Source organism: Myripristis murdjan, chromosome 1 (assembly GCF_902150065.1).
Source record: "Myripristis murdjan chromosome 1, fMyrMur1.1, whole genome shotgun sequence".
NCBI lineage: Eukaryota > Metazoa > Chordata > Actinopteri > Holocentriformes > Holocentridae > Myripristis > Myripristis murdjan.
This window is the reverse complement of record NC_043980.1, coordinates 14,315,272-14,336,835: the sequence shown is the minus strand read 5'-3', so window position 1 is coordinate 14,336,835 and position 21,564 is coordinate 14,315,272. Positions and strand designations below refer to the sequence as shown.

Here is a 21,564-nt window from a genome sequence, read left to right as displayed (position 1 = left end):
CCCGCCTCTATCACAACAGGCGATAATAACAAGACTATCATAAGATGGTACTACTATTATGACCTCTCTAAAGAAGTGTCTGAGTGAAGGACAAGCAATGAATGCAAAGTCTGCGCTGTGTATTCATCCACACACAAATGTGCAGTTTCCTCTCGGTTTCAGAAAAAAAACCCACCACCCAGCGCTGCTTTCATTTGATGCTATTCTTACCCCTATCTATTCAGGAAAATGCTGAATTGTGCATTTTTCTACAATAGCCCACACATACAAATGCAAACATCCCAAACGGAAGCAAACAACCCCAATGATTAGCTCCCTCTTTTCTCACCCCGACCCGACTGATTTATGAGTATATTAGCACCAAGGCCACCTGTTGATATAGTTTTAGTGTTTTAAGTTATATTTGTAGGACAGCTGCAAAAACCATGACACTGCAGTACATTATATTTTTGACTTGCACTGAAGACACATACAAACTCACTGACAACAGTAATAAAAAACAAAATATTTAATGCATATCCCATCATGTTTTCAGTACAAATAATTTCAAGATGATACAAAATTGATAACTTGTCGATAGAAAACATCACCGCAGAGCATAGGTAATAAATAGTTCCTTCAACTGGCATAGACATCATAGATTCACGCAGAAGATACTGTACAGAAAACAGTTCATACAGGTGAAATAACCAATTGCTGATGAATGCGTAGTGTATATAATCTTGATGTGCGGTAAGCTACGGGTCAAAAGCAGCGGTGATTATGAGAGAGGAACTCTGTTGGCCTTGGCCCACTTCCTCAGGGCTCTGATGATGTATTCGACCTGGGGGTTTCCTGAATTTCGCAGCAGAGGCACCACCTCCCGAAGTGTTTCCCTAGTAAGAAAACAGGATATGGAAGGAGACAAAAAGATTAGATCAATGCCATCTCTCATGTTTACAATAGTTAGACATAACACCCACTCTAATGGATCTGGGTCCAGACATCAATCATTTTCTCAAGGGAAAGAGGTTTCTTAGACAGTTTGCGTTTTTGCAGCAGTGAAGGAAAACTTAAAAAGTGTCCCAATGCAAGCAAGTGTTACACAGGAAACACAGGAGACAAACATACTTGGACTCCCTGCCCGCCAGTATGAGCTGGAAAACACCGACACAGGCCCCTCGCTTGCCTTCCCAGTAGTTTGAGCCTGGATCCAGTTTCTCCAGTGCATCAAACGCCTTGGCTGCATAGTAGAACTGGCCCATCTGAAACAGCAGGATGTAATCTTGAGCACTAGGATGCAATATGCTGGTTTCTCAGGCACAGGTTGCATCAGCTCCCAGGCAAACGAGTTCTCTATCTCCCCTGAAAGATTTTTTTTCTCTCCATAATGGAGATGCATGTGTGTGAAACCTGCCCACACCTGCGGCTGCATTAAAAAAGATGGGATAAGCTGTGAGGGTGTGCCGAGCGATAACACCTCTAACAACATAACAACAGCACAGTGGAAATGCGTTAATGCAGAAGGATAATATGATGGCTAAGAATAGACTGTCCAAAGGAAATACTACAGTCAAAACTGGTCTGGTTTCGACTGGTTTACGCCTGTGGCACATCATCAAAGCTGTAGAGAAATGATTTTGCTTTGAGGCGATTCAGCCGAGTCCAGGCTGGTCAAGAGAAGATTTGGGATGATGTGCAGTTTCTCAATTTTTGCTCACAGCTGGGATTGGGGACTGGGTACTGTGATGTACTTTGGATTGAGATCAAGTTTGCCTTGAGTTTTACCCAAATGTAAATACACACTTTTTCCTCCTCCATGCAGTTTGGACTTCATCCAGCTGTAGTCTTTGCTTACCCTCTGGATTTAAAAAAAAATTAGGTTCTATATAATAATACATACATAACAATTTTATTCTTAGGGACTGAAGAATCTCTGGCCCCAGCAATAAATTAGGGTATTCTAACCAGGAAACAGACAAATAAAGACATTCACTTTTAACAGAGGCAGGAAAGTCCACAAAAGGGTTTCAGGGCAGGAATGCTTGTATAGATGCATTTCCATTTGAATGGTCAGAACAGGTGATATGTGACTCAGCAGACAGAGGATGACATCACCTTGTAGCAGTCGTTGGCAATGAGCTGCAGCAAGCTGAAAGAATCAGCGGAGGTGCCCATCTTCAGATAGAGCTCCCAGGCAAGCCGGCCCTTCTGGTTCATTATATCTGACAAGAACAAGAGAAACCGTCATTAATCCATTCACAGTCTGAGTTTCAGCAACCATTAAGATTCAAATTTGGAAAATGTTACAGGCCTGCAGGCTCGTTTAATGGATATATATTAAGCCAAGATGAGAAGACAAAACATTTGAATGGATATTTCCATTTCTGAGAGCTGTTGAGCGTAACACTAGGTGTTGTCGAGGTGTGCAAGGATATCCGAGAGTCCTTTACAAGCCTGGAGCTGTAAAAAATGGGAGCGATGTTTGATTCAGATCTTAGCTTCAATGAAAAGTTAAAAAAAAAAAAAAAAAAAAAAAAAAAAAAAAGGCAGGTCCAATCTGTCTTTCTCCCACCCAAGGTCTTTTTTGTTTTATTGACCTTGAGAAAGTTGTCCATGCTTTTATGTCATCTGGTGTGTACACTACTGCATCCCTTTTCACCTGTCTAAAAAAAAAACTCCTCAGCTGTCTGCAGCGAGAGCCAAATGCTGCAGCATGACTGTCAACCAAAACTGACAGGCAGGATTACAGATATTACTCCTGTGTTGACTTCACACTGGTTGCCTGTCAGTTTTGGAGCTGATTTTAAACTTTTACTGATTACTTTTACAGCTCGGTCCGATGCTGGCTATATCTACGATCGTTTAACCCCTAAACCAAAAAAATATTGTGTCGCCAGGGCCCCCATGCACTGGAATGAGGTTTTCAAGACACAATTTCATAGTCAGGCTTTGTTTGTAGTCAAAATTATATCTTTAGCTGCCCATTAGATATTCAGTCTTTGTATTTTGGGTTTATCAAATGGGTTTATTTTATTTCATTATGGAAATTAAAAATGGAGTCTTAACTGGGTCTCCTCCCCCTTTTTTCCCCCATGTTTCCTTTTTACCACCCATTAGGGCAGGTAACCAGAGCTCTGATAGGCCCCAGGGAGAGTGGTAACATAAAGTTTTTGACCGTACTTAATTGTCAGTTTATTGGCTTATCTTATTGGATCATTTTTATTTGTTTGCTTGCTTGTTTCTGACTGTTATTACTGCTAACATTTTTTTCATGCAGACTACTATTAGTAACATTACTGTTATATTGTGTTTCTGTACATACAGCAGCGTGCCAGCCAGCTCAGGTAAACATAGTCACTCTTGATCTTTTCACTCTGGATCAGCAGGAAAACCTAAAACAGACATTACAAATCAGCCCAGAATAAGATGTGTAATAAATAATAGAGCAAAAAGCGGTTCAGCAATTGTTTGCATGTGTAAAGTACCTCCTCTGCCTCTTTGTAGTTGCCAAGAGCCGCTTTAGCCTGGGCATAGTTGAAATTGAATGTATCGTCGTTATAGAAATAACTCTGCAAAACAGAAAAGCACAATTATGAAAATCCTGTCCTCTAGCCTACACAATAATGTTAAGTGCCCACATATCCAGAATAAAGTGCACACAGTGTGAGCTTTTTGTTAGTAAAAACCCAGAGCGATTCACAGGGAAAGAAACACACACACACACACACACACATCCCTGCATAAATGTACAGCATCTGTCAAGCACCACTTGCGATCTCAAGTGTTGCTTCTCACCCAGTGCGTGGGCGTCTTTTTATTCAATCCCATCGTATGTTCTCATATCATAATAAAGTAATATCACATCGGTTATTCACTGGAAAATGGCGGTATAATGTGTGTCTTGTACTCAACAAAGCCAACCTTGACTGAGTTGAGATATATCAGCACATCTTCAAACTGTCTCAAGAGGAAGAAGCAGGAGGCCATGCACTGTCTGCCGGGGATTGTGTCTGCAAGGACAAACAAGTGTTAAACACACAGACACACGCAGCTAACCTTGAAGGATGAATTTGATCAAATTTCTATTCAATCTACCGCATTCACTAGCCGAGCCTCCGACCAGCTGGAAGAACTGTTGAGCAATTTTCAGGTGATCCCTCTGAAAGATATGAGCACAGTGCATTAGCCACGCACTCACTGCCATTACCATTTATGCTTACATGTAACTGCTCGTTTACCAGAAATACTCACTGAGCAAATTTCTTGTCCCAACGCGGCATTCACGACTCCTTTCAAAATATATTCCTGAGGAAATAAGATATGAAAATAAGATATGAAAACTGTGGTTTATTCTCTGTACAGTGCGCTTGTGGTGAAAGAATGACAAAATGTAAAGCGGCATGTCTGATCAGGCTGATTAGGAATGTCGAGAATCAATAGTTAGGTGTCAAGTTAATACCATCATTTTGAAAACAATTCCAATGCAAGTGTTTTTTGCATCATAGCATCATGACAACTCAACACCTCACTCTGTAAATCTGTGCTCCTGTTGTACTGTAAATGTGTAAATACTGAAACAGTTAAAGTGGCAGTCATGCTTACAGGACAGTAAATCAAAATGAGAGCATAATCATACCATAGTTTTATTGGTTTATTAGTATTTTGTTTTCTATTTGAAGACTACAGGCCAACGTTGCACTTGCAATTCAGTCTTAATATTCTAACGTGGCCTATATATTTAAAGTTTTTTGTTTGTTTTGTAAGGAATGTGGACTGAATGGGATTTCGCCCCGTTGCTATTAAATCAGGTGTCGAGAATCGTGGAATTTGACTGGTATTATCAACTACCAACATTTTGGTAATGTGAAATCCCTAATGATGATACACAAAAGGAGAGAAATATTGATTTTTAGGAGGAGGGGTTCACCGAAAGTCGATGTGGAGGCACTGAGTTTTGATCCACAGCCTCCATTAGTAATTCACTATTGATTGTCTAACTTGGTCTAAGGATCAAACTTGTGCCACATGGCCAAAACTGACATAGTCCCAGACAGTGTTTCCTTCTGTGTCCTCCACTTTGGAAATGATAGTGGCTGCTCATGTGATGACAGATCCACAAGGCAGCTAAAAGGCAGGGTTTGATTTTTTTTTTCTGCACTCTGATCTTCTGATGGGTGTATAAGCTGCACCGGATGGAAACATTCATTTTAAGCCCGGGATTGGAATCATCACCTGAGGTGTGGTGGGCACCAGGTCTTTGATGAGGTTGTAAGCCTCTTGGACATCATCTGGAAATGTACAAAGGAGGATGTGAATACCAATATTAGTTCACTGTAAAACCTAACACTTGAAACAACACAGCAAACATGAAGCGAGGGCTACTAAATACAAAATGCGACTGAATAAGGACTGGACAAAGGTAAACAGAAATAATCCCAAGTTTCATGCTTTTTTTTAAACCACCTCCATAGATATTTTGAAAAAAATAAATAACTCAGCTAGTCTTGTCAGTAATATATCCACCTTTGATGGTGTTAAAGGGTTTCTCAAGCTATTAAGTGCCATTGAGTGCCTCTCAACAACTTTAAATAATTGCAAACCGTTTTTGCCTAGTTGGTTGGTCTCATCTTGTGTATTACACTGTAACCGTTGCATTAATTTAACAAGGATACATTTACCTTAGATTTATCAATGAGAATATTGTGACAGCATTTTTAAGCAAAGGTGTCACGATATCCAAGAACGAAAGTATTATTCCCTAATGAGATTCACATTAATGCAAACAATCATTTGTTGAAGTCATTTATCAAATAGTGGATGCCTCATTTCAGGGTGAAAACTTGATGTATTGAGGCACAAATCTTATTTTCTGTCAGGGAAGCTGCCATGTGTGCCCACACCTTGTCTGAGATAGTAGATGACCAGGTTGAGTCTGGCCTCTGGGATCACATCGATCAGAGGAGGCAGTACCTGCAGCGCCCCCTCCCCACCACGAAACACCACCTGCAGTACAGTGGACACACACACACACACACACACACACACACACACACACACACACACACACACACACGCGACAGAGAGGAGATTCAGAGAAAGGCTTGGAAGACAGAGTTGGAGTAGCATGTGAACCAACAGCATAAGCACACATACACATATGCACATGTGAAAACACACACACACACACACACACACACACACACACACAGGTGGCAGTGTTAAAGCTGGTGAAGAGCTTACCAGGTTGTGTCGGATAAGCTCCTTAGCAAACTCAAAGGAGCAGGAGGAGATGTCGATGAGGTTCTTCAGCTCCGCCTGGGAGAGCGCACACAAGTCAGACCTGCTGCCAGTTTCACCCCTCCCAGAGATACCACACAGCCGAGCAGATACTCACAATCAGCAGTGCATGCAATGCTCAAAAAATATAAAAATATAGTAAACAGGAGAGTTGTTTTATTGTACATAGAGACTCCCTTCAAAATTATCCTCAGTGAGTTTAGCCCCCTTCCATTAATGGGTCTAATTTTCATTATGTGTAGAATTGTTGTCATTTCCATTGAATTTAAAGCAAGTAAAACCTGATGGCATTGGTTTGAATAGGTGAGCATAACCACTGATATAAGATTCAATAGATTTATTGCCATGTCAACAAGTTGATAGGAATTTGTCCTGGTAGACTCTCTGACATAAATATCATAAACAAGGACAGAACAGCAGCACATCACGTACAAAAAGATGAGCATAAACACAAACAGACAGTAAACAATAAGCAATATGCAATACCCAGCGGCACTGAAAGTGCATGCAGTTATGTTAAAGTGCTACTTACAATGTAACCTGTATATACATAACCAATAAAGTCAGTGCAAGTTCAGTTGTCTAATAGCCAAAGGGTATGTGCTATCTCTGAAGCGGGATGTTGAGCACCTAATGCTTCTATATCTCCTGCCTGATGGGAGGAGATTGAAGAGGGAGTGTGCTGGGTGCTTTTTTTTTTTTTTTTTTTTTTTTTACAAGATGAAGCAACTACTGAAAATGGAATGAGGTGTTGACATGAAAATATGACAAAATACAAATGTATTTTCAAATCTCAACAAAGGGAAAACACCATTGTTTCATTTCACTATGACTTGAAAAGGTGCACTATGCAAAACTGCCATAAGTTAAACAGAAGACCCATTAAATCCGACTGACAAAAAATTTGGGAAATATATATATATATATATATATATATATATATATATATATATATATATATATATATATATACATATATACGACAATATTGGTACATCATTGGCATCTGCTGATATCGGCTTTAAAATGAAATATCGGTGGAATGTTTCATGTTTTATGTGAAATAGGTCAAATTTGCGCTGGTTGTGGCTGTCATGATCGTCTCAGGGAGAGCATCATCCAAGCCTGTTTAAGTGGGATGAATCTTACAGTTTTGTTTGAAAGAAAATGATGTATAAAAATAAATATGGCATTTATTTAATAACCCAGGATGAAAGTGTTCATTTTGAAAAGTATTGTATTTTATGTCTGCATCTACCAGTGGGCCATCACAATAAGAGTTGGTATAATAATATGTTTATTTCATTACAGGAGAGACTTGATGTTATCTGCAATTAGGTGGAAAAAAACAGGTGCATTTATCGATATCAGCATCTATAATCGGGCAAAAGAGTTGGAAAATATCAGCAAATTGGATATCGGCCAAAACATGTATACTGTGCACCCCTAAAAAATGTGGAATGAGAATGAAATTTGACAAATGAGTCCACACTTGTTTTTGTTTTTTGGCTGTTGAAACATTTTGAGTGACCGGTTCTTACACAGGTCTGTTGCAAGAGACTTCAGCATGAATAAGAGCCTCTCTGCCAGAAGAAAGAGCATACAGAATAGGAGCTGGGAGACACAGCAGTCAACCAGACAGTGCGTACCTCAGCTGCCTTGCCGTTGTAGAGCCTGAAGTGGTTGCAGGCCTTGAGGTTGAGGGCGATGGTGGAGTCGGGGATGCTCTGCAGGTAGACGGCCAACACCTCCTGGGACACATCGTAGTAGTCCAGCTTGTAGTAACACAGAGCCACGTACACCTTCAGGGCCAGGAAGTCTCTGAGAAGAGAAGAAGTGTGCTGCTCAGACTTGTCTCTGGATACACAAACAAACCTGATTTTTAAATACCATCAAAACACAGAGACGTGAAATATAACTCCAGTCTATTCATGTCATTCTGGATGAGGAAAGAATCAATTTTTGTTTGTTTTCACATTCATGCATTTAATTTCTGCAAGGAATGCATTGCTTATTGTGCACCAACAATGGTTTGAACAACAAAAGTACCAAAATAACCTTTTTTTTTTAATTAAAAATTCACAGACTATTACTTGAGCCAGGAATATCTATCAAGAATTCATTCCAGTTTACAATGATGACCTGGCAAAAGTAGGCAGGGATTAGTTGATATGGACTATAAATGGCATCACTAATAAGTACTAGGTTTGTATCTAGTGGGAGTCAGTTACTTGTCTGATCTCCGCTTCACACTTAAGTTCACCCCAATTAAGTGTTGTACCAGCAGCAGGAAAAAGAGGTCTGGTAGTAAGTTCAGCACAAAATGACGAGTAAAGAACATGTAGTGCTTTGGTGTTTGTGTACAAACCAAGGCAGAGCTCAAAGGTGACCGAGAAAAAATGCTGTTATTGTGTACATTAACTTTGTGTTACACCGGTGGGAGATTCAGAAGACCAGAGGTAAGGGAAACTCAAGGAGAAGGTTAAATGAGCCGGAAAGTAAAGATGCACAACAACAAGCCAGCGCAACTAAAAGAGAAACTTTTAAGACAGAACTTCCTTGAAGAGGAAATGTTCACCATCTATCTGACATGTACAGTGCCTTCCAGGACTTTTTGAGATAAAGTGCTATAATTTGCCTTTTTGTTGCATCCACTTTTATTCAGCCAATAGTCTTTTACTACTTCAACTCCCATTGCTCAGAATGCCTTCAAACAAATCCCAAAAAAAGATATTTGAAGGCAACTGTTATAGTAAGAGTAAAAAAGCAAGTTCTGCAAGTGGTGGAAAAGTAAGAGGCACGCCCTTACTATAACTCAACATGTCATGTGGCTGCATTGCATTATGGTCGACTGAGGCTAATGAATGTCAGTGGAAAATGGTGAGCCTAGAAAGAAAACCTTCAGCTTTGTCTCTGACATACTGACAGCAAAATCTGACTTTACCTGTTGATGTTTTGGATACTGATACATTTTCTGACACTCTGAGATGAACCCAGAAGTATCCTCCAGCAAAAAATATGCAAATTCTTCAATGAAAATATTCAGGGTTTCATGGTTTTGCATTTTTCTGTGGCAGTCAGACAAAAAGAACGGTGAAGTGGGAGGGCTCATTTACACTTGAGCAATGTTCAGGGCTGAAGAGGGTTGCAGTGTCACAGATGTGCCACACACCTCATAAAAACAACTACGCCTCTGGGACCAGTGAGACCACACGAGTGCGGATCAATTTTTAACAGGAATGGCCCAGATAATCAAGCTATTCTTCCATACTGTTCTTCCAGTAAACACTAAACTTGTACACGGTTCAGTGGTGCTTTCAAAAGCATGCAATGTTACACTGCGATTCATGACACGTGTACATCAACGGGGCGCAAAGCCTGCACACATGCACAAGAGCAAGAGTGTAATCCTAACTTAAGAGTGCGACAGGCAGGGAGAAAAGGCCAACCTGTTCTGCAGCAGGATGCGCTTGTAGATGTCGATGGCCTCCTGGTAGTGGGAGCGCATGTAGTGAATAGACGCCAGGCTCAGCTGGTCCTCTGTTACGTCCTCCAGGTTCTGGTGGAAACCCATTAGCTTCTTCTCATCGTTGAACTTACACACAGAGAGGAAAACAACAGACAATTACAATATGATCACGACCGTGCAATAAAAAAAAAGGTGAAATGAACTGTACAAAGCAGTAAAGCCCAAATCTCAATAAGAAATGAGCAGGCATTAAGCAGGCAAAACATGAATAAATACTGGAATATTTGAAAAGTCCCAGTTCTAATGAATCAATCATACATTGCACAAGTGTGGAAATTTGTCTTGCACAGTCATCAGATTTATGATCATGTCTAGAACACAGAGATCACAGGGAGGAACTGCTTTCTGCCACTTCTGCGCTTGAGGCAAAACTGCGTCATACAAAAACAATGGATATAAGCAAAATACTCTGCTAAATGGAGAACCAATGGCCTTTTCTCAGTGCTGAATTGTAAGGGAAAAGAAAGAGATGGAGTATACTGCATAGGAATACATTAGGGCTGTAGGAGATGAATAGAGACGCATAGAAATGTTTCCCTCATTTACAAAAACTTAAACTATAAAAAAGATCCACTGTGGTGTAGCTCAGCAATAAACTGCACAAGTGATGGCATAACTGTAGAGAGGAAAAGTAATGGTAAATCATAAACTGTGTATATGAATAAAATAAATGAACATTTTCAAACCTTGTGGGCCAAGTGGAAGAGGAGACGATTCTGGAGGGGGGACACTGGAGCTGCAGGGAACAAGATATCACAAATGGACAGCAAAACAGTCACATGATTGACAGAGTGTTACTGTAAGTTGATTTACTTATTAACAAAGGCATGATTTTACGACAAACGAAATCTCCAGCTAACAGAAGAAATGAAAAGTCATGGCAAGTTACATGGCTACATCACCCTTGTTAAAATTAAGGAAAGCACCCACAAGTAACAACAGTTTGATTTCTCACAGGCATGATGCATACCCTTAGATGCAGCCTCCTCCGCCTCTTTGTAGAGTCCCAGGAAAAACAAGGTGCAGGCCAGATAGACCCAGACCTCTGCAGGACAGTCCGCCTGCATGGTCAGGGACTTGTACTCCTGTCATAACATGATACGGAAACATTATGGGTGTGATCAGGACCACACAAAAGGAAGGAAACAATGTGGGAAAGATAACTGCAACTATCGCCTAAATTGAATTGTGTGCTGCTCACACACCTGTAAACAGAAGAGTCACATCCCTGCACATGCAACAAACACAGGGATGTCGAACTGGATGTATAAACATTACATGGAGGGTAGTGTGTGTTATATACACAGCAAAACTGTTGTGCACGTGAGCTGTTTCTGCTACACCCTATTCACACTCATACATGCAGACACACAAACACACACATACAAATAAGAATAACTACCTCCATGGCTCTCTTGTAATCCCCCAAGTGAAAGGCACAGTAGCCAATCCAGAGGTCTGCATGCTCCTCTCTCTCTCCAGTGTCTCTCTGGAACTGGTGGGGACACAGTAACACATCAGCAGCAGCAATGCTTCACCAAAACAATGCTTTCTGTAGCGTTTTCATAGAGTTAAAGGGGTGGTTTTGGCTCCAAGACCAAGGTTCTCCATTCCAGTATCATTTACATTAGGTACTGCAGTTTAAATGAACAGTTCACACCAAAATTAAAATTAACCCTAACCTCATGCAGCATGATTCAAGTGTTATGTGGCCAAATAACTGCACTGTGGGTCCAAATGTCCAATACTTAGCTCTTCATGTCCTAGATTTTCTCAAGCAATAATGTTCTGATTATGTGCACACTCTACAGCTCTCTGCTTGCTACTGTGCTGCACTGACTCACTGTGTGTTTGGTGCTTCCACAAACTTCAATGTCACTCTGACTGACATAGCAATGAGCTCATGTCGGGATGAACTGTTGCTTTTTGAATGACTCATTTTTGTGTATTTATATCATGATGTATCATCAGCTGCATTGTAACTGCAACTGTAATTGCAATGACTGAGGAAAATATTGTAGCAAAAATGCATCTGATTTCTCATGATGTGATTACGATTCACCCAGGTAAGCCAGGTTTGACTCCTGCTGTGGAAATTAATGTGACTCAGTGTTCTACAATGAACTCCATAAGACATGTTCAATAACGCCAAAAAAGTACAAGATAATTATGAGTGAAAGGAGCACAGTCTGGGGGCCTTGTAGCTCAAGAGATCAGGTGTGACGGCATGCATCCACCTGCAGAAGTGGATGGCAAAATCGCAGATTTTACTGGTCTGTAAGTGACCCTCACAGAAACACCATATTATGATCATTAATTATTCTCATCAATCCATGAAATAATCTGAATTTGTGGGTTTTTCTTAAAGCAATCAGCTGGATCTGAATCTGCTACTAGTCCTAGAATGTACTATAATGCAATACATTTAGCAAGAGAAAACAGAAGGAGTGCATGTGTGTGTGTGTGTGTGTGTGTGTGTGTGTGTGTGTGTGTGTGTGTACCTCCAACAGTGTCAAGGCTCCAAGGTAGTCTCTCTGTTGCAGGTATTCCTCCAGGCGGGGGATCTTCTTTGTCTTGCTCTTCTTCTTCTTGTCACTGACAGTCGATTGTGCCTCTCCTCCAACAGCCGGCTTTATACGAGACAGGATCTGCCAAGTCACAACATTGAAATTAGATTTTAGGAGGACAAGGACAAGACTTTGCGGAGGAGGGGGGGCGACAAAAACACAGCTGAAGAGCTGTATAAAACCACTGATAGCCAGCGATTGCCTTGTAAGAAACTCGTACGCCACTTAGCTCCTTGATAATAAAATGGTGAATGACTAAGAGATGTTGCAGAATGAAGACTTAGTTTGCAGGCTGCAACCAAACTCAGTGATGCGATGAGGGTGTGTAACATCACACGGTCCAGCCTTCCTCACTTACCATGTCGAAGATGAAGTCTTTCTCAAATGTAGAGAAGACTGGCTGGTTTGTTTTCCTCTAACCAAGGTAACGTTGGGTACACCTAGCACCCACTGAAGCACGTTTAAAAAAAATGCTGCTAACTAGCTAGCTAACGCTGGGTCTTAACGATCGGCAAGAGTCCGCTCATTGAAATCTGGCAGATAACGTAACCATATATATGAACGTTTCATGGGAACTATCACTATAAGATAACAATAATACGATGAGTGGTAAATGATAACGTTATTGGACTTTACTATGTCGATAGCTGTTTGTTCTCGGCAGTATGGATAACAACTTCCCGACGGTCATTTTCAAAATAGTCATCTTGTAAAGCCGTATTTTTTCCCCACCCGTATTCCGCGAAGACCCGCCCCACTCTGCCTCTGATTGGCTAGTAGAAGTTGCCTCCGTTGGTGAGGTTGGTTAAGATTCTGGTTGGGGTGGGCTTAGCGATAAGATTAGCCAATCAGAGGCAGATGTGAAATGGTGAATGCGGGTAGAGGAAAAAAAAAAACAACGCATCGAGTACATAGCATGCAGACGGTGATGCAGCCAAACGACGTCTCAGGGTGAGATATTGACATAACTTAATACAAATTATGTTCGTTGAGTGTAAGAGTTGAAGAAGGGGAAAAATGGCGACAGATGCCGTGTGTTAGTTTACATGATGCTTCTCAAAGGACAGCTTGGGGGACTCTTATTTTGTAGGGAAGACGTGCTTGGCTGCTAACAGGAAACTGTTTGCGTGTGTTGTGCGGAGCTTCGTTTTTCTGAATGGTGGCGAGGTTATTCTGTTGCTTAGCAACGCAACACGGATGGATGGCAGTGCTGGGCTCGGCAAATAAAACTGTCTGAGAGTGAAACACTGTAAATTGTAATCAGAGTAATTAATTGTGAACGTATCGCGATACAGATGACTTAATTATAAGTGTCAAGTGGATTTTTGTGTCCCTTATTAATTGTATAATGCTATAAGAGTCATCCAAATCAGCCCCAGTGGCCTAATGGATAAGGCACTGGCCTCCTAAGCCAGGGATTGTGGGTTCGAGTCCCATCTGGGGTGTCACGTTTTGAAGGGACAATGATACAAGAATCTTAAAAAACAACCCTCAGCATCCTTAATTAAATGTAAGTAAAGTACCAAACATGTATAACTCATAGTCACTATCCATGGTTATGGTAGTTACAATTGTAATGTGGGTTTTGTGAGACAACAATGTAAACTCATAGGGACTGCACTGAAAATGTGCAAAAATGAGATCCTTAAAAAGAATTGTGTATGGATAACTGGGCAGATTATTGTATAGATTAGTGTAATACTAGCCCAGGGGTAGGCAACCGTGTGTCATAGGGTATGGTTTTCATGCCAACCAAAACCTCCACCACTGGTCACCTCACTTTCAAGCAGAGAAGAGGAACTAACCAGTGAAATCACCTGGTTGGGTTTTTGGTTGGCATGAAAACCTGCAGGCACATGGTTGTCTATCCCTGTACAAGCTCAATACCATTTGAGTGATATAAGATGATCTAATCTTCCAAAGGGTGGACTAATCATATAATCACCATATTTCTATTTGCCCTGTAACTACTAACAAAAACTTTTTGTACCATACAAGTTTTAGCTCCCCCATGTTCCTCTGAGTCACTCTATTGCCTTCTATCTCTTTTGTGATACAAAGTTTACCATAGGATGTGTGAAGTTAAACCTAAGCATCTAAAAACTGCATGAAAATTCTGGAAACAAAATTAAGATATCAGGCTACTGATCTATATTGAATTTATGCTCAGAGGGAGAAAAATCAAATATTCATTGAGGACTAAAAAAAGAGAGAGAAGAAAGACACATTCATAAACAATGAGCCAACTTTATTGACTTTACAGCTCATGGTGTTGTACATTTTTCATGCATTTTGTGGATTTAAGGCCATTCAGAGCTGGCGCCACCCCAGTCAGAGGCTTGAGCAGTGGGAGCAGCCCAGTCCTCGGTGGCAGTCTGGGCACTCCAGTCCTCTGTAGAAAAGCCTTCAGCAGGGACCTTAGGTGCAGCTACAATGGAAGTGGAGCTGAAGTTATGCATTTGTAGAATTTCACCATAACTTATGTCTAAATGATGAGAAACAATTTTGTGCATACTGATTTAAATCCCTTGGGGCAAGTTAATGACTATTTGGCCTAGATACCTTGTGTTTTAGATTAAAGAAGCAACTTGCCAGGAATTTAGAGTTTCCAATTGTTTATTACTATATTATTTACTATTGAATGTTAGCAGTCAGCAGTGGGTCATCACTGCAAAAAATATCCAAAGTCTGACAAAAACCAAAATCACAACTTAGATATAGAACCAAACCAAGAGGGGATACTCTTGGCAACGGAAAACGAAATCCAGGAAAGTGGCTGGTAACAAAAGCGAGCAGAGTCAAGGCGAGTACAACCAATACTATGTAATGGTAAAAGATAAGAGGAAACATTACTGGTACCAATGCCAGCACACTGCTGAAAAAGACTGAGCTTCTTACCCTCAACGGCACCTTGGAACTGCTGGATGGGCACAGAGGGCACCTGGACGCCCTCAGACCAGTCGGCCACCTCAGGCTGGGCGAAGTCAGTAGCCGGGGCAGTCCATTCACCCTGGAACTCCTCCTTGCCAACAGCCTTCTCAGCTGCTGCCTGCTCCTCCTTCTCAATCTGAGGCAGAAAATGACCAATACTAGAAGTCATGTATGACAACATTTAACATGTACATCTATGGGTTGCTAAGTATGTGGTGATGTGATGGCATTTTCCCTAACTCCTTGCCTTTGCAATTTTTCTTTAAAAGTTCAATTTCAGCAAGTGATGGAAGGTCAACAAATCTTGCTTCCTGAATATCAACATCTGTCTTAGCGTTAAAGGTCTTTAGTGGGACGCTAACGTGTCACTAGTGTGTACATGCACATTTATACGCTCTCACCTCCTCAGGGTCTCTGTAGAAGTAGAGATCAGGCATGACCTCCCAGGGGTGCTCCCTGGAGATGGTGCCCCTCATCCTCAGCACCTCCCTGGCCAACATCCACCACATCAGACCCACAGAGTGGTGACCCTAGACATAAACAGACAGGATTGTGTTATTTTGCTTTACACAGTATATAGTGGAAAGTCACAGGGGGAGGTCAAACAAAGGATTGCATATGACAAAAAGCTGTAGGTCATACTAAAACCTATAACACTATCAGCACATGGCACCAGGTCTCAGAGTGCCTTTGGCTTTGTATAGCTGACAGCTGTAGGTATGTGAGCCAATATTGCCGTGTGGTACATGACAAATAAGCAATCACAAAATGTATGGACATGGTTCGCATAGAGATTAACTGGAAGCAAAAGTGCATTGCCCAGAACTGTGCCCCTTAGTCTTTCCATCAATCATGGTAACACACCAGCTTCTCTGTAATGTGCCTAGAGCGCAAGCCATGTTTACAAAGATAAAGTTTTGTCAGCAGGGACTTCATGCAGTTTTGGCGTGTGATAATGTAATTGGTCATGCAGGACTTGGAATTACAAACAGCATACATTATATAAGAACTGAGTATACGATTAATGTTTCACAAGATGATTTTAACAATAACAGGACTGTCATTGTGGATTTAAACTGGCAATATGCACTGAAAAAAACAAAAACAAATGGGTGCACAGCTTCCCTGCAGACCACGTGATGGGTTATTCCACACAATGAAGCAGCCACTTTGATGCATTTGGTCCATTTACTCATTACAGCACACAAGGCAGAAGAAGCTATTATTCGAGTATCTCAGCTATGTTTTTTTTTTCTTTGAAAAAAAAAAAAAAAAACATGCCAGCAAATGGCTCAACTATATGACTCCAAATCTGTATGTAGACACACCAGTCACTATACAATCTGCTGATTCACTGAAGTGAGTCTATGCATTATGCTGCACACAGAAACAGCCTGCCACTTACTTTGAAAAAGCAAGGCAACAAACAGTGCAAAAATTATGGTATTCAACATCAGCGTAGTTGGACCCACAAAAGGAAGAAACCTTAACACATCTTTAAAGAACAAAAACATTGTAATTAGGCTGGAAAAATATTGGATTAGATCAACTAATTCATCCAACTACTATTAATTGACTGAATGTGGCTCAGGTCACTATCAAACCCCAGTCATGGGGCAACAGCCCTCATGGTGTTAGCGAAAACCCGGCCCATTCACTCTGGCACACTTCCGACACCTTAACACCAACATCAACAGTGTCAAGGCTTTAATAGTGTGCTCACTGTTTAGCACAAGACAAGCAATTCCTAAAATGGGGGCAGAAATAGAGCGTCCCCTCACATGCAAACTCATGGTGCTTCAACTAAGAGCTTTTTGCAAACAAAGGAGAAAAGACAAAAGAAACCCAGAGTTGACATTGTGTCCACATCCTGACCTTGTTGTTGCAGGGGATGGCGATATCCACATATCTGAGCGGGGAGTCAGTGTTGCACAGGGCGATGGTGGGGATGTTCACGTAGGACGCCTCAGTCAGCGGCTGGTGGTCGGCGCGAGGATCTGTCACAATCAGGAGGCGGGGCTCCCTGAAGGCCGCCTGAATCTGATTGGTGAACGTTCCGGGGGTGAAGCGGCCGTGGAAAGTGGTGGCACCAGTGGCGGAAGCAAACTTCAGCACAGCCCTCTGAGCAGAGAAGTGAGAGAGACAATAAGAACTGAAAAGAGTAATCCACATTGTGTAGAAAAACATACTTCAGCGTGCTTTCAGTGTTTATCTATCGTAAGATTGTGGCTCAAGTCACTATCAAACCCCAGTCATGGGACAGCAGTCCTCATGGTGTTAGCGAAAACTCGGCCGTGTCACTTTGGCACACCTCCGACACCTCAACACCGACTTATCGCAGTGCCAGGCTTTAATGGTGTGCTGCTGGGGCAAGTTAATCAAACCTGCAGCCCAAGACCAGCTGACATATTAGACCTTTCCTACAATGACAACTACATCCTAAGGGTGAAATCAGCCTGATGAAACACTGAGCAGACATTTGCGTTTAACTAATTATTAGGTATTATGTCGTCGCCAGTCATGTCGGTTACAGCAGAAACACGGTAATGCAGTTTATTAGATGTCTTTCTCAGTCAGCTGACCTGTCCTGTGTTCCTGGAGGAGATCACACAGACATCGGCGGGGTTTTCGATGGCCACGATGGCTCTGGCCGCCAGCAACAGCTTCTCCCAGGTCCTCCTCAGGTTGATGATGTACACACCTGTGAGGACAAAGCAGCAGACGAGAGCCGAACTATTCAGTCCACAGATTTAAGAATAGAGTTTTGCATTTCACAACAGACATTTCCTGCATGGTTGTCTTTTCTAAATTGGAGACAGGTAGATGTATATAATCTATACAAAAATCATTTTCCTATCGAAGGCCTGTGAAACAATCTTCCTCAAAGTGTGAACTGAATCCATTTCTACATGATTTCTCTTCACGCTGGTGTCCATCATTTCTCTTCACGCTCGTCAAACACTCATTTTGTTAAAGGCACACTAAACCAAAATCATTTACTATTTTACCTTGAGGGTCTTGCATTCACTAAACATAGATGTTAATATTTATTTAGAGCAACATGTCCATTTATTCTCAAAACTATTTTACTTTTCCTGAAGACAAAGACTATAAAATTCAAATGCAGATTCTCCTGATGGCGGAGGTAAATAACATAAAGGGAATCTACTGGTCTAAAAGTGACAAGACTTATCAAAATTAATTTCCTGTTATTTGCAGTAATTTCTGTCAGTAGTATTAATCTCATGTTTGACACTGGCCTGCTTGTTATCAAACATCACAGAAAACTGAACATCTGTGAAGTGACAAAAAAATAAGATGCTTCCTTTATCCACTAGATATTGGAAAATTCAAAGACTACCAAAGAATAACAGGCCAGTATCTTGGTGACACCTGCCAAAAATATTTTCAGAGGTAAGATCAGCACAGCCCGGAAAGACTAGGGGAAAACTGGTGAGGGCAATCTCTTTCAAAGTCATTTTAAACCCACCATCAGTCTTTCTCTTGTAGACATACTGCTCCATCTGGAAGTCCATGTTGGTTCCTCCCAGATGGGTTCCTGCTGCCAGGAACTTCAGCACATCCTCCTCCTTCATCTGCAGCACATCCAGACCTCCGGACATCGTGACCACTTTCCCTGCGTTACGAGTTTAGTGGGAGAGCTGGAGGAGGAGAGGACGGCACAAACCGAGGGGCAGGAAGAAACACGGAAACAAGTTGGAGTGAATTAACAAGCCACAAAAGGTTTCACATCTTGAAGAGCAACTGTGCCACTGCTGAAGATCCACAGGTACAGAAAAACAAAGAATAAACACCTGACTGCAGTGCAAAAGTAAGTGACAGATTTCAACCTCTAGTGAGTCATTTATTTGGCAAATTAAGCTACTAAATAAAATTCTATGTTGATATGTATTCCAGTGTTTCTCAATGTGCTTCATTTGTGAAACCCCAAAAGACACACATTTGAACATGGTTGTGTGTAAAGATTTAGTCCCAGAAACCTACAACAAGGGAGGATTTGTGGTTTTAGTTTTTAATTGTGACTGGTTAGAAAATTCATATATATCGGCCTACACTCAGTAGCCACTTCATTAGGTAGAGCTGCACAATTTGATCCAATACAACTGTTCTGCCATGAAGTTTACTTTTCTGAAGCCTATAATGCTCAGGTTTTCTTTCTGTCACAGTAATAGAGGTGCTCATTCAGTTATATGTTTGGCATGTTGAGCTCATAGTTAGTGGTGCTGTTGTACTGGACTGTATTTTATTGAGGTGTTTCCACTATTCTATCCCCCTCATGTACAAAAATAGGGGAGGACAAAAAAACAGAAACACCTCAATATAATGTAGTCCAACATGAGACCTCTGCAAACTATAACCTCAATGATAAACATAATTAAATCTATACATTCGACAATGTCAACAAAAAATGAAACATTTAACTTTCTTAAAAGGTAAAATTCATGGCAGAGCTGTTGCACTGAACTGCATTAAACTGTACAGGTGGCCCTAATAAAGTTTACATCCTCACAATTCCTAGGTTAATCTGTCACCTTTACATTATTGCAAACCTTTTGCTGGAGCTGATTTTTTTATACAATAATAATGCGATTAACTTTTCGATTTTGGTATGATTCATAACTTAATATTTTTTATATTAACAGTTTTCATTTTTACTGAAAACAAAATGAGGTATGGTTTCTTATATCTGAAAAACTCACTTTGTAGGCCAGGGCATCTCTGTACAGCTTTAATACTGTATTTACAACAATGTTTTGCTGTTTGGATATTTCATTTGGCCATGCTGCAATGTCTGTAATACTTACGACCAACTGTAAATAGTTAACAGTTGCAAACATCTGTCGATAAACTATGTTTTGCTGCTTCTACAGTTCCCTAAGTGTTCCTAAAGGTCCAAATGTGCCTGCAAACTTGTGTATAATATGAGTCAGTGTATCTGAAGGCTTCACTGAGCCTCAGTGAGCACACACACACATCACACACACACACACACAGCATGGCTCGTCGACCGGCCCGGTCCACTTTCTTTATTTCCTCCGCAATGACTCGGCTAACCGAGGCCAAAACAGTTTGTCAGTTCACACATTTCCTCCGCCTTCCGGCTACTGTCACGACAGACTAGTCCTGAAAGTCTGGGGGAAATATAGCGTACTAAAATAATAAATTATCTCCTCACCACGAGACAACGCCGTATGGAGATCCGTACCTCACGGTAAAAAGAGGCCGGGATAGGAAGTGACGTCAAATTTATACTTTGGTGTCCACCAATCAGCTTTCATGACATCCTGTTTTCTTTTTCTTTTTTCTTTTTCTTTTTTTTTTACTTAGGCATACCCGCAGAGTTTCTAAAATTAATCTGTTTTCTCTAATGAAGTTCACCCTAAATTGATTCCACGTAGTTTTAAGTTTATGAATTACTCCAGTTTGTTTTGCTGGTAAAGTGTTGAGAGAATGCATCCCCAAACTTGTAGAAACATATCTTTTTTGTGATTGCATTTTTACAACTGACCACTTTGTTGTTTTGATTTCCACACTATTTTTATTATTATTATTATTATTATTTATTCTTTCATTTCATTAACATGAACATAAAAGAATTTATCTGCTGCAAGTGAAAGTGGACAACATCCTCTCAAAAGTTGAAAACCATGTTTTCAGTTTGCTACTGCTACAAGTGTGAGAGAGACAAAACAGCTGAGAAAGCCTGGACAAGCCACTGAAAACCCCACGGGTCTATTGTAAATACATTGTAAGTAAGTGTGATTGTTTTGGACTGGAAAACCTCATGTAACTCTAGAACACATTCGCTCACATGAAAAAAATTAACACTAACAATCAAATGTTCATCAGGCTTGCTGTGCACACATTAAAATTAATTTACATGGTCATTATACTAAACAGAGCTTTATTATTATCTTTACTCACTAAAGCATAATCTCTAAAAACAGCGTGAGGTCGTGTCAGTCCGAGTCAGACTTTGTGCCTCTTTCCACAGCAGCATGTGTCCACGCTCTGAGACCGTCTCATCAGGCTGCTCGTCCTGCCAGGCAGCAGAGAGGCTGTCCACCAACATCCAGTACCTGCACCCTCAGGGGGGTTCATGACCCCATCATCTGGGGACAGGACACTCCTGCTGGCACTCTCTGCTGCCCCAGTGTCACCCACACCGGAGAGAAAGGGAAGAGAGAGGCAGTGGTGGAAAACAACCTAAAACCCTTTACTGTAGAAAAAGTATCA

At 41.1% G+C, this 21,564-nt stretch overlaps 2 protein-coding genes and 3 non-coding genes across 5 annotated transcripts; 1 reads left to right on the top strand and 4 right to left on the bottom strand.

Annotated features, from left to right (window-relative positions):
* Positions 1 to 493: 493 nt before the first annotated feature.
* ift56 (intraflagellar transport 56) lies at positions 494 to 13,081 on the bottom strand. The gene is made up of 18 exons (XM_030061766.1): positions 12,734 to 13,081; positions 12,310 to 12,456; positions 11,211 to 11,303; positions 10,779 to 10,893; positions 10,495 to 10,544; positions 9,729 to 9,874; positions 7,929 to 8,100; positions 6,223 to 6,297; positions 5,883 to 5,985; positions 5,215 to 5,270; positions 4,234 to 4,287; positions 4,078 to 4,141; positions 3,904 to 3,992; positions 3,468 to 3,551; positions 3,305 to 3,374; positions 2,098 to 2,204; positions 1,111 to 1,244; positions 494 to 875 (listed from the first exon to the last, which is right to left on the bottom strand). Exons 1-18 carry the CDS (start codon positions 12,734 to 12,736, stop codon positions 761 to 763), a joined length of 1,677 nt encoding a protein of 558 aa, XP_029917626.1. The 5' UTR covers positions 12,737 to 13,081; the 3' UTR covers positions 494 to 760.
* A 666-nt stretch (positions 13,082 to 13,747) lies between these two features.
* On the top strand, positions 13,748 to 13,820 carry trnar-ccu (transfer RNA arginine (anticodon CCU)). The gene has a single exon. It is a non-coding gene; the product is annotated as a tRNA-Arg (tRNA).
* An 850-nt stretch (positions 13,821 to 14,670) lies between these two features.
* LOC115367750 (40S ribosomal protein SA-like) lies at positions 14,671 to 20,578 on the bottom strand. The gene is made up of 7 exons (XM_030063659.1): positions 20,504 to 20,578; positions 18,797 to 18,968; positions 17,889 to 18,007; positions 17,182 to 17,427; positions 15,708 to 15,836; positions 15,274 to 15,442; positions 14,671 to 14,803 (listed from the first exon to the last, which is right to left on the bottom strand). Exons 2-7 carry the CDS (start codon positions 18,927 to 18,929, stop codon positions 14,676 to 14,678), a joined length of 924 nt encoding a protein of 307 aa, XP_029919519.1. The 5' UTR covers positions 18,930 to 18,968; positions 20,504 to 20,578; the 3' UTR covers positions 14,671 to 14,675.
* Positions 16,885 to 17,028, bottom strand: LOC115369237 (small nucleolar RNA SNORA62/SNORA6 family). The gene has a single exon (XR_003929147.1). It is a non-coding gene; the product is annotated as a small nucleolar RNA SNORA62/SNORA6 family (small nucleolar RNA).
* Positions 17,528 to 17,671, bottom strand: LOC115369241 (small nucleolar RNA SNORA62/SNORA6 family). Its single transcript, XR_003929148.1, has one exon. It is a non-coding gene; the product is annotated as a small nucleolar RNA SNORA62/SNORA6 family (small nucleolar RNA).
* Positions 20,579 to 21,564: the final 986 nt, after the last annotated feature.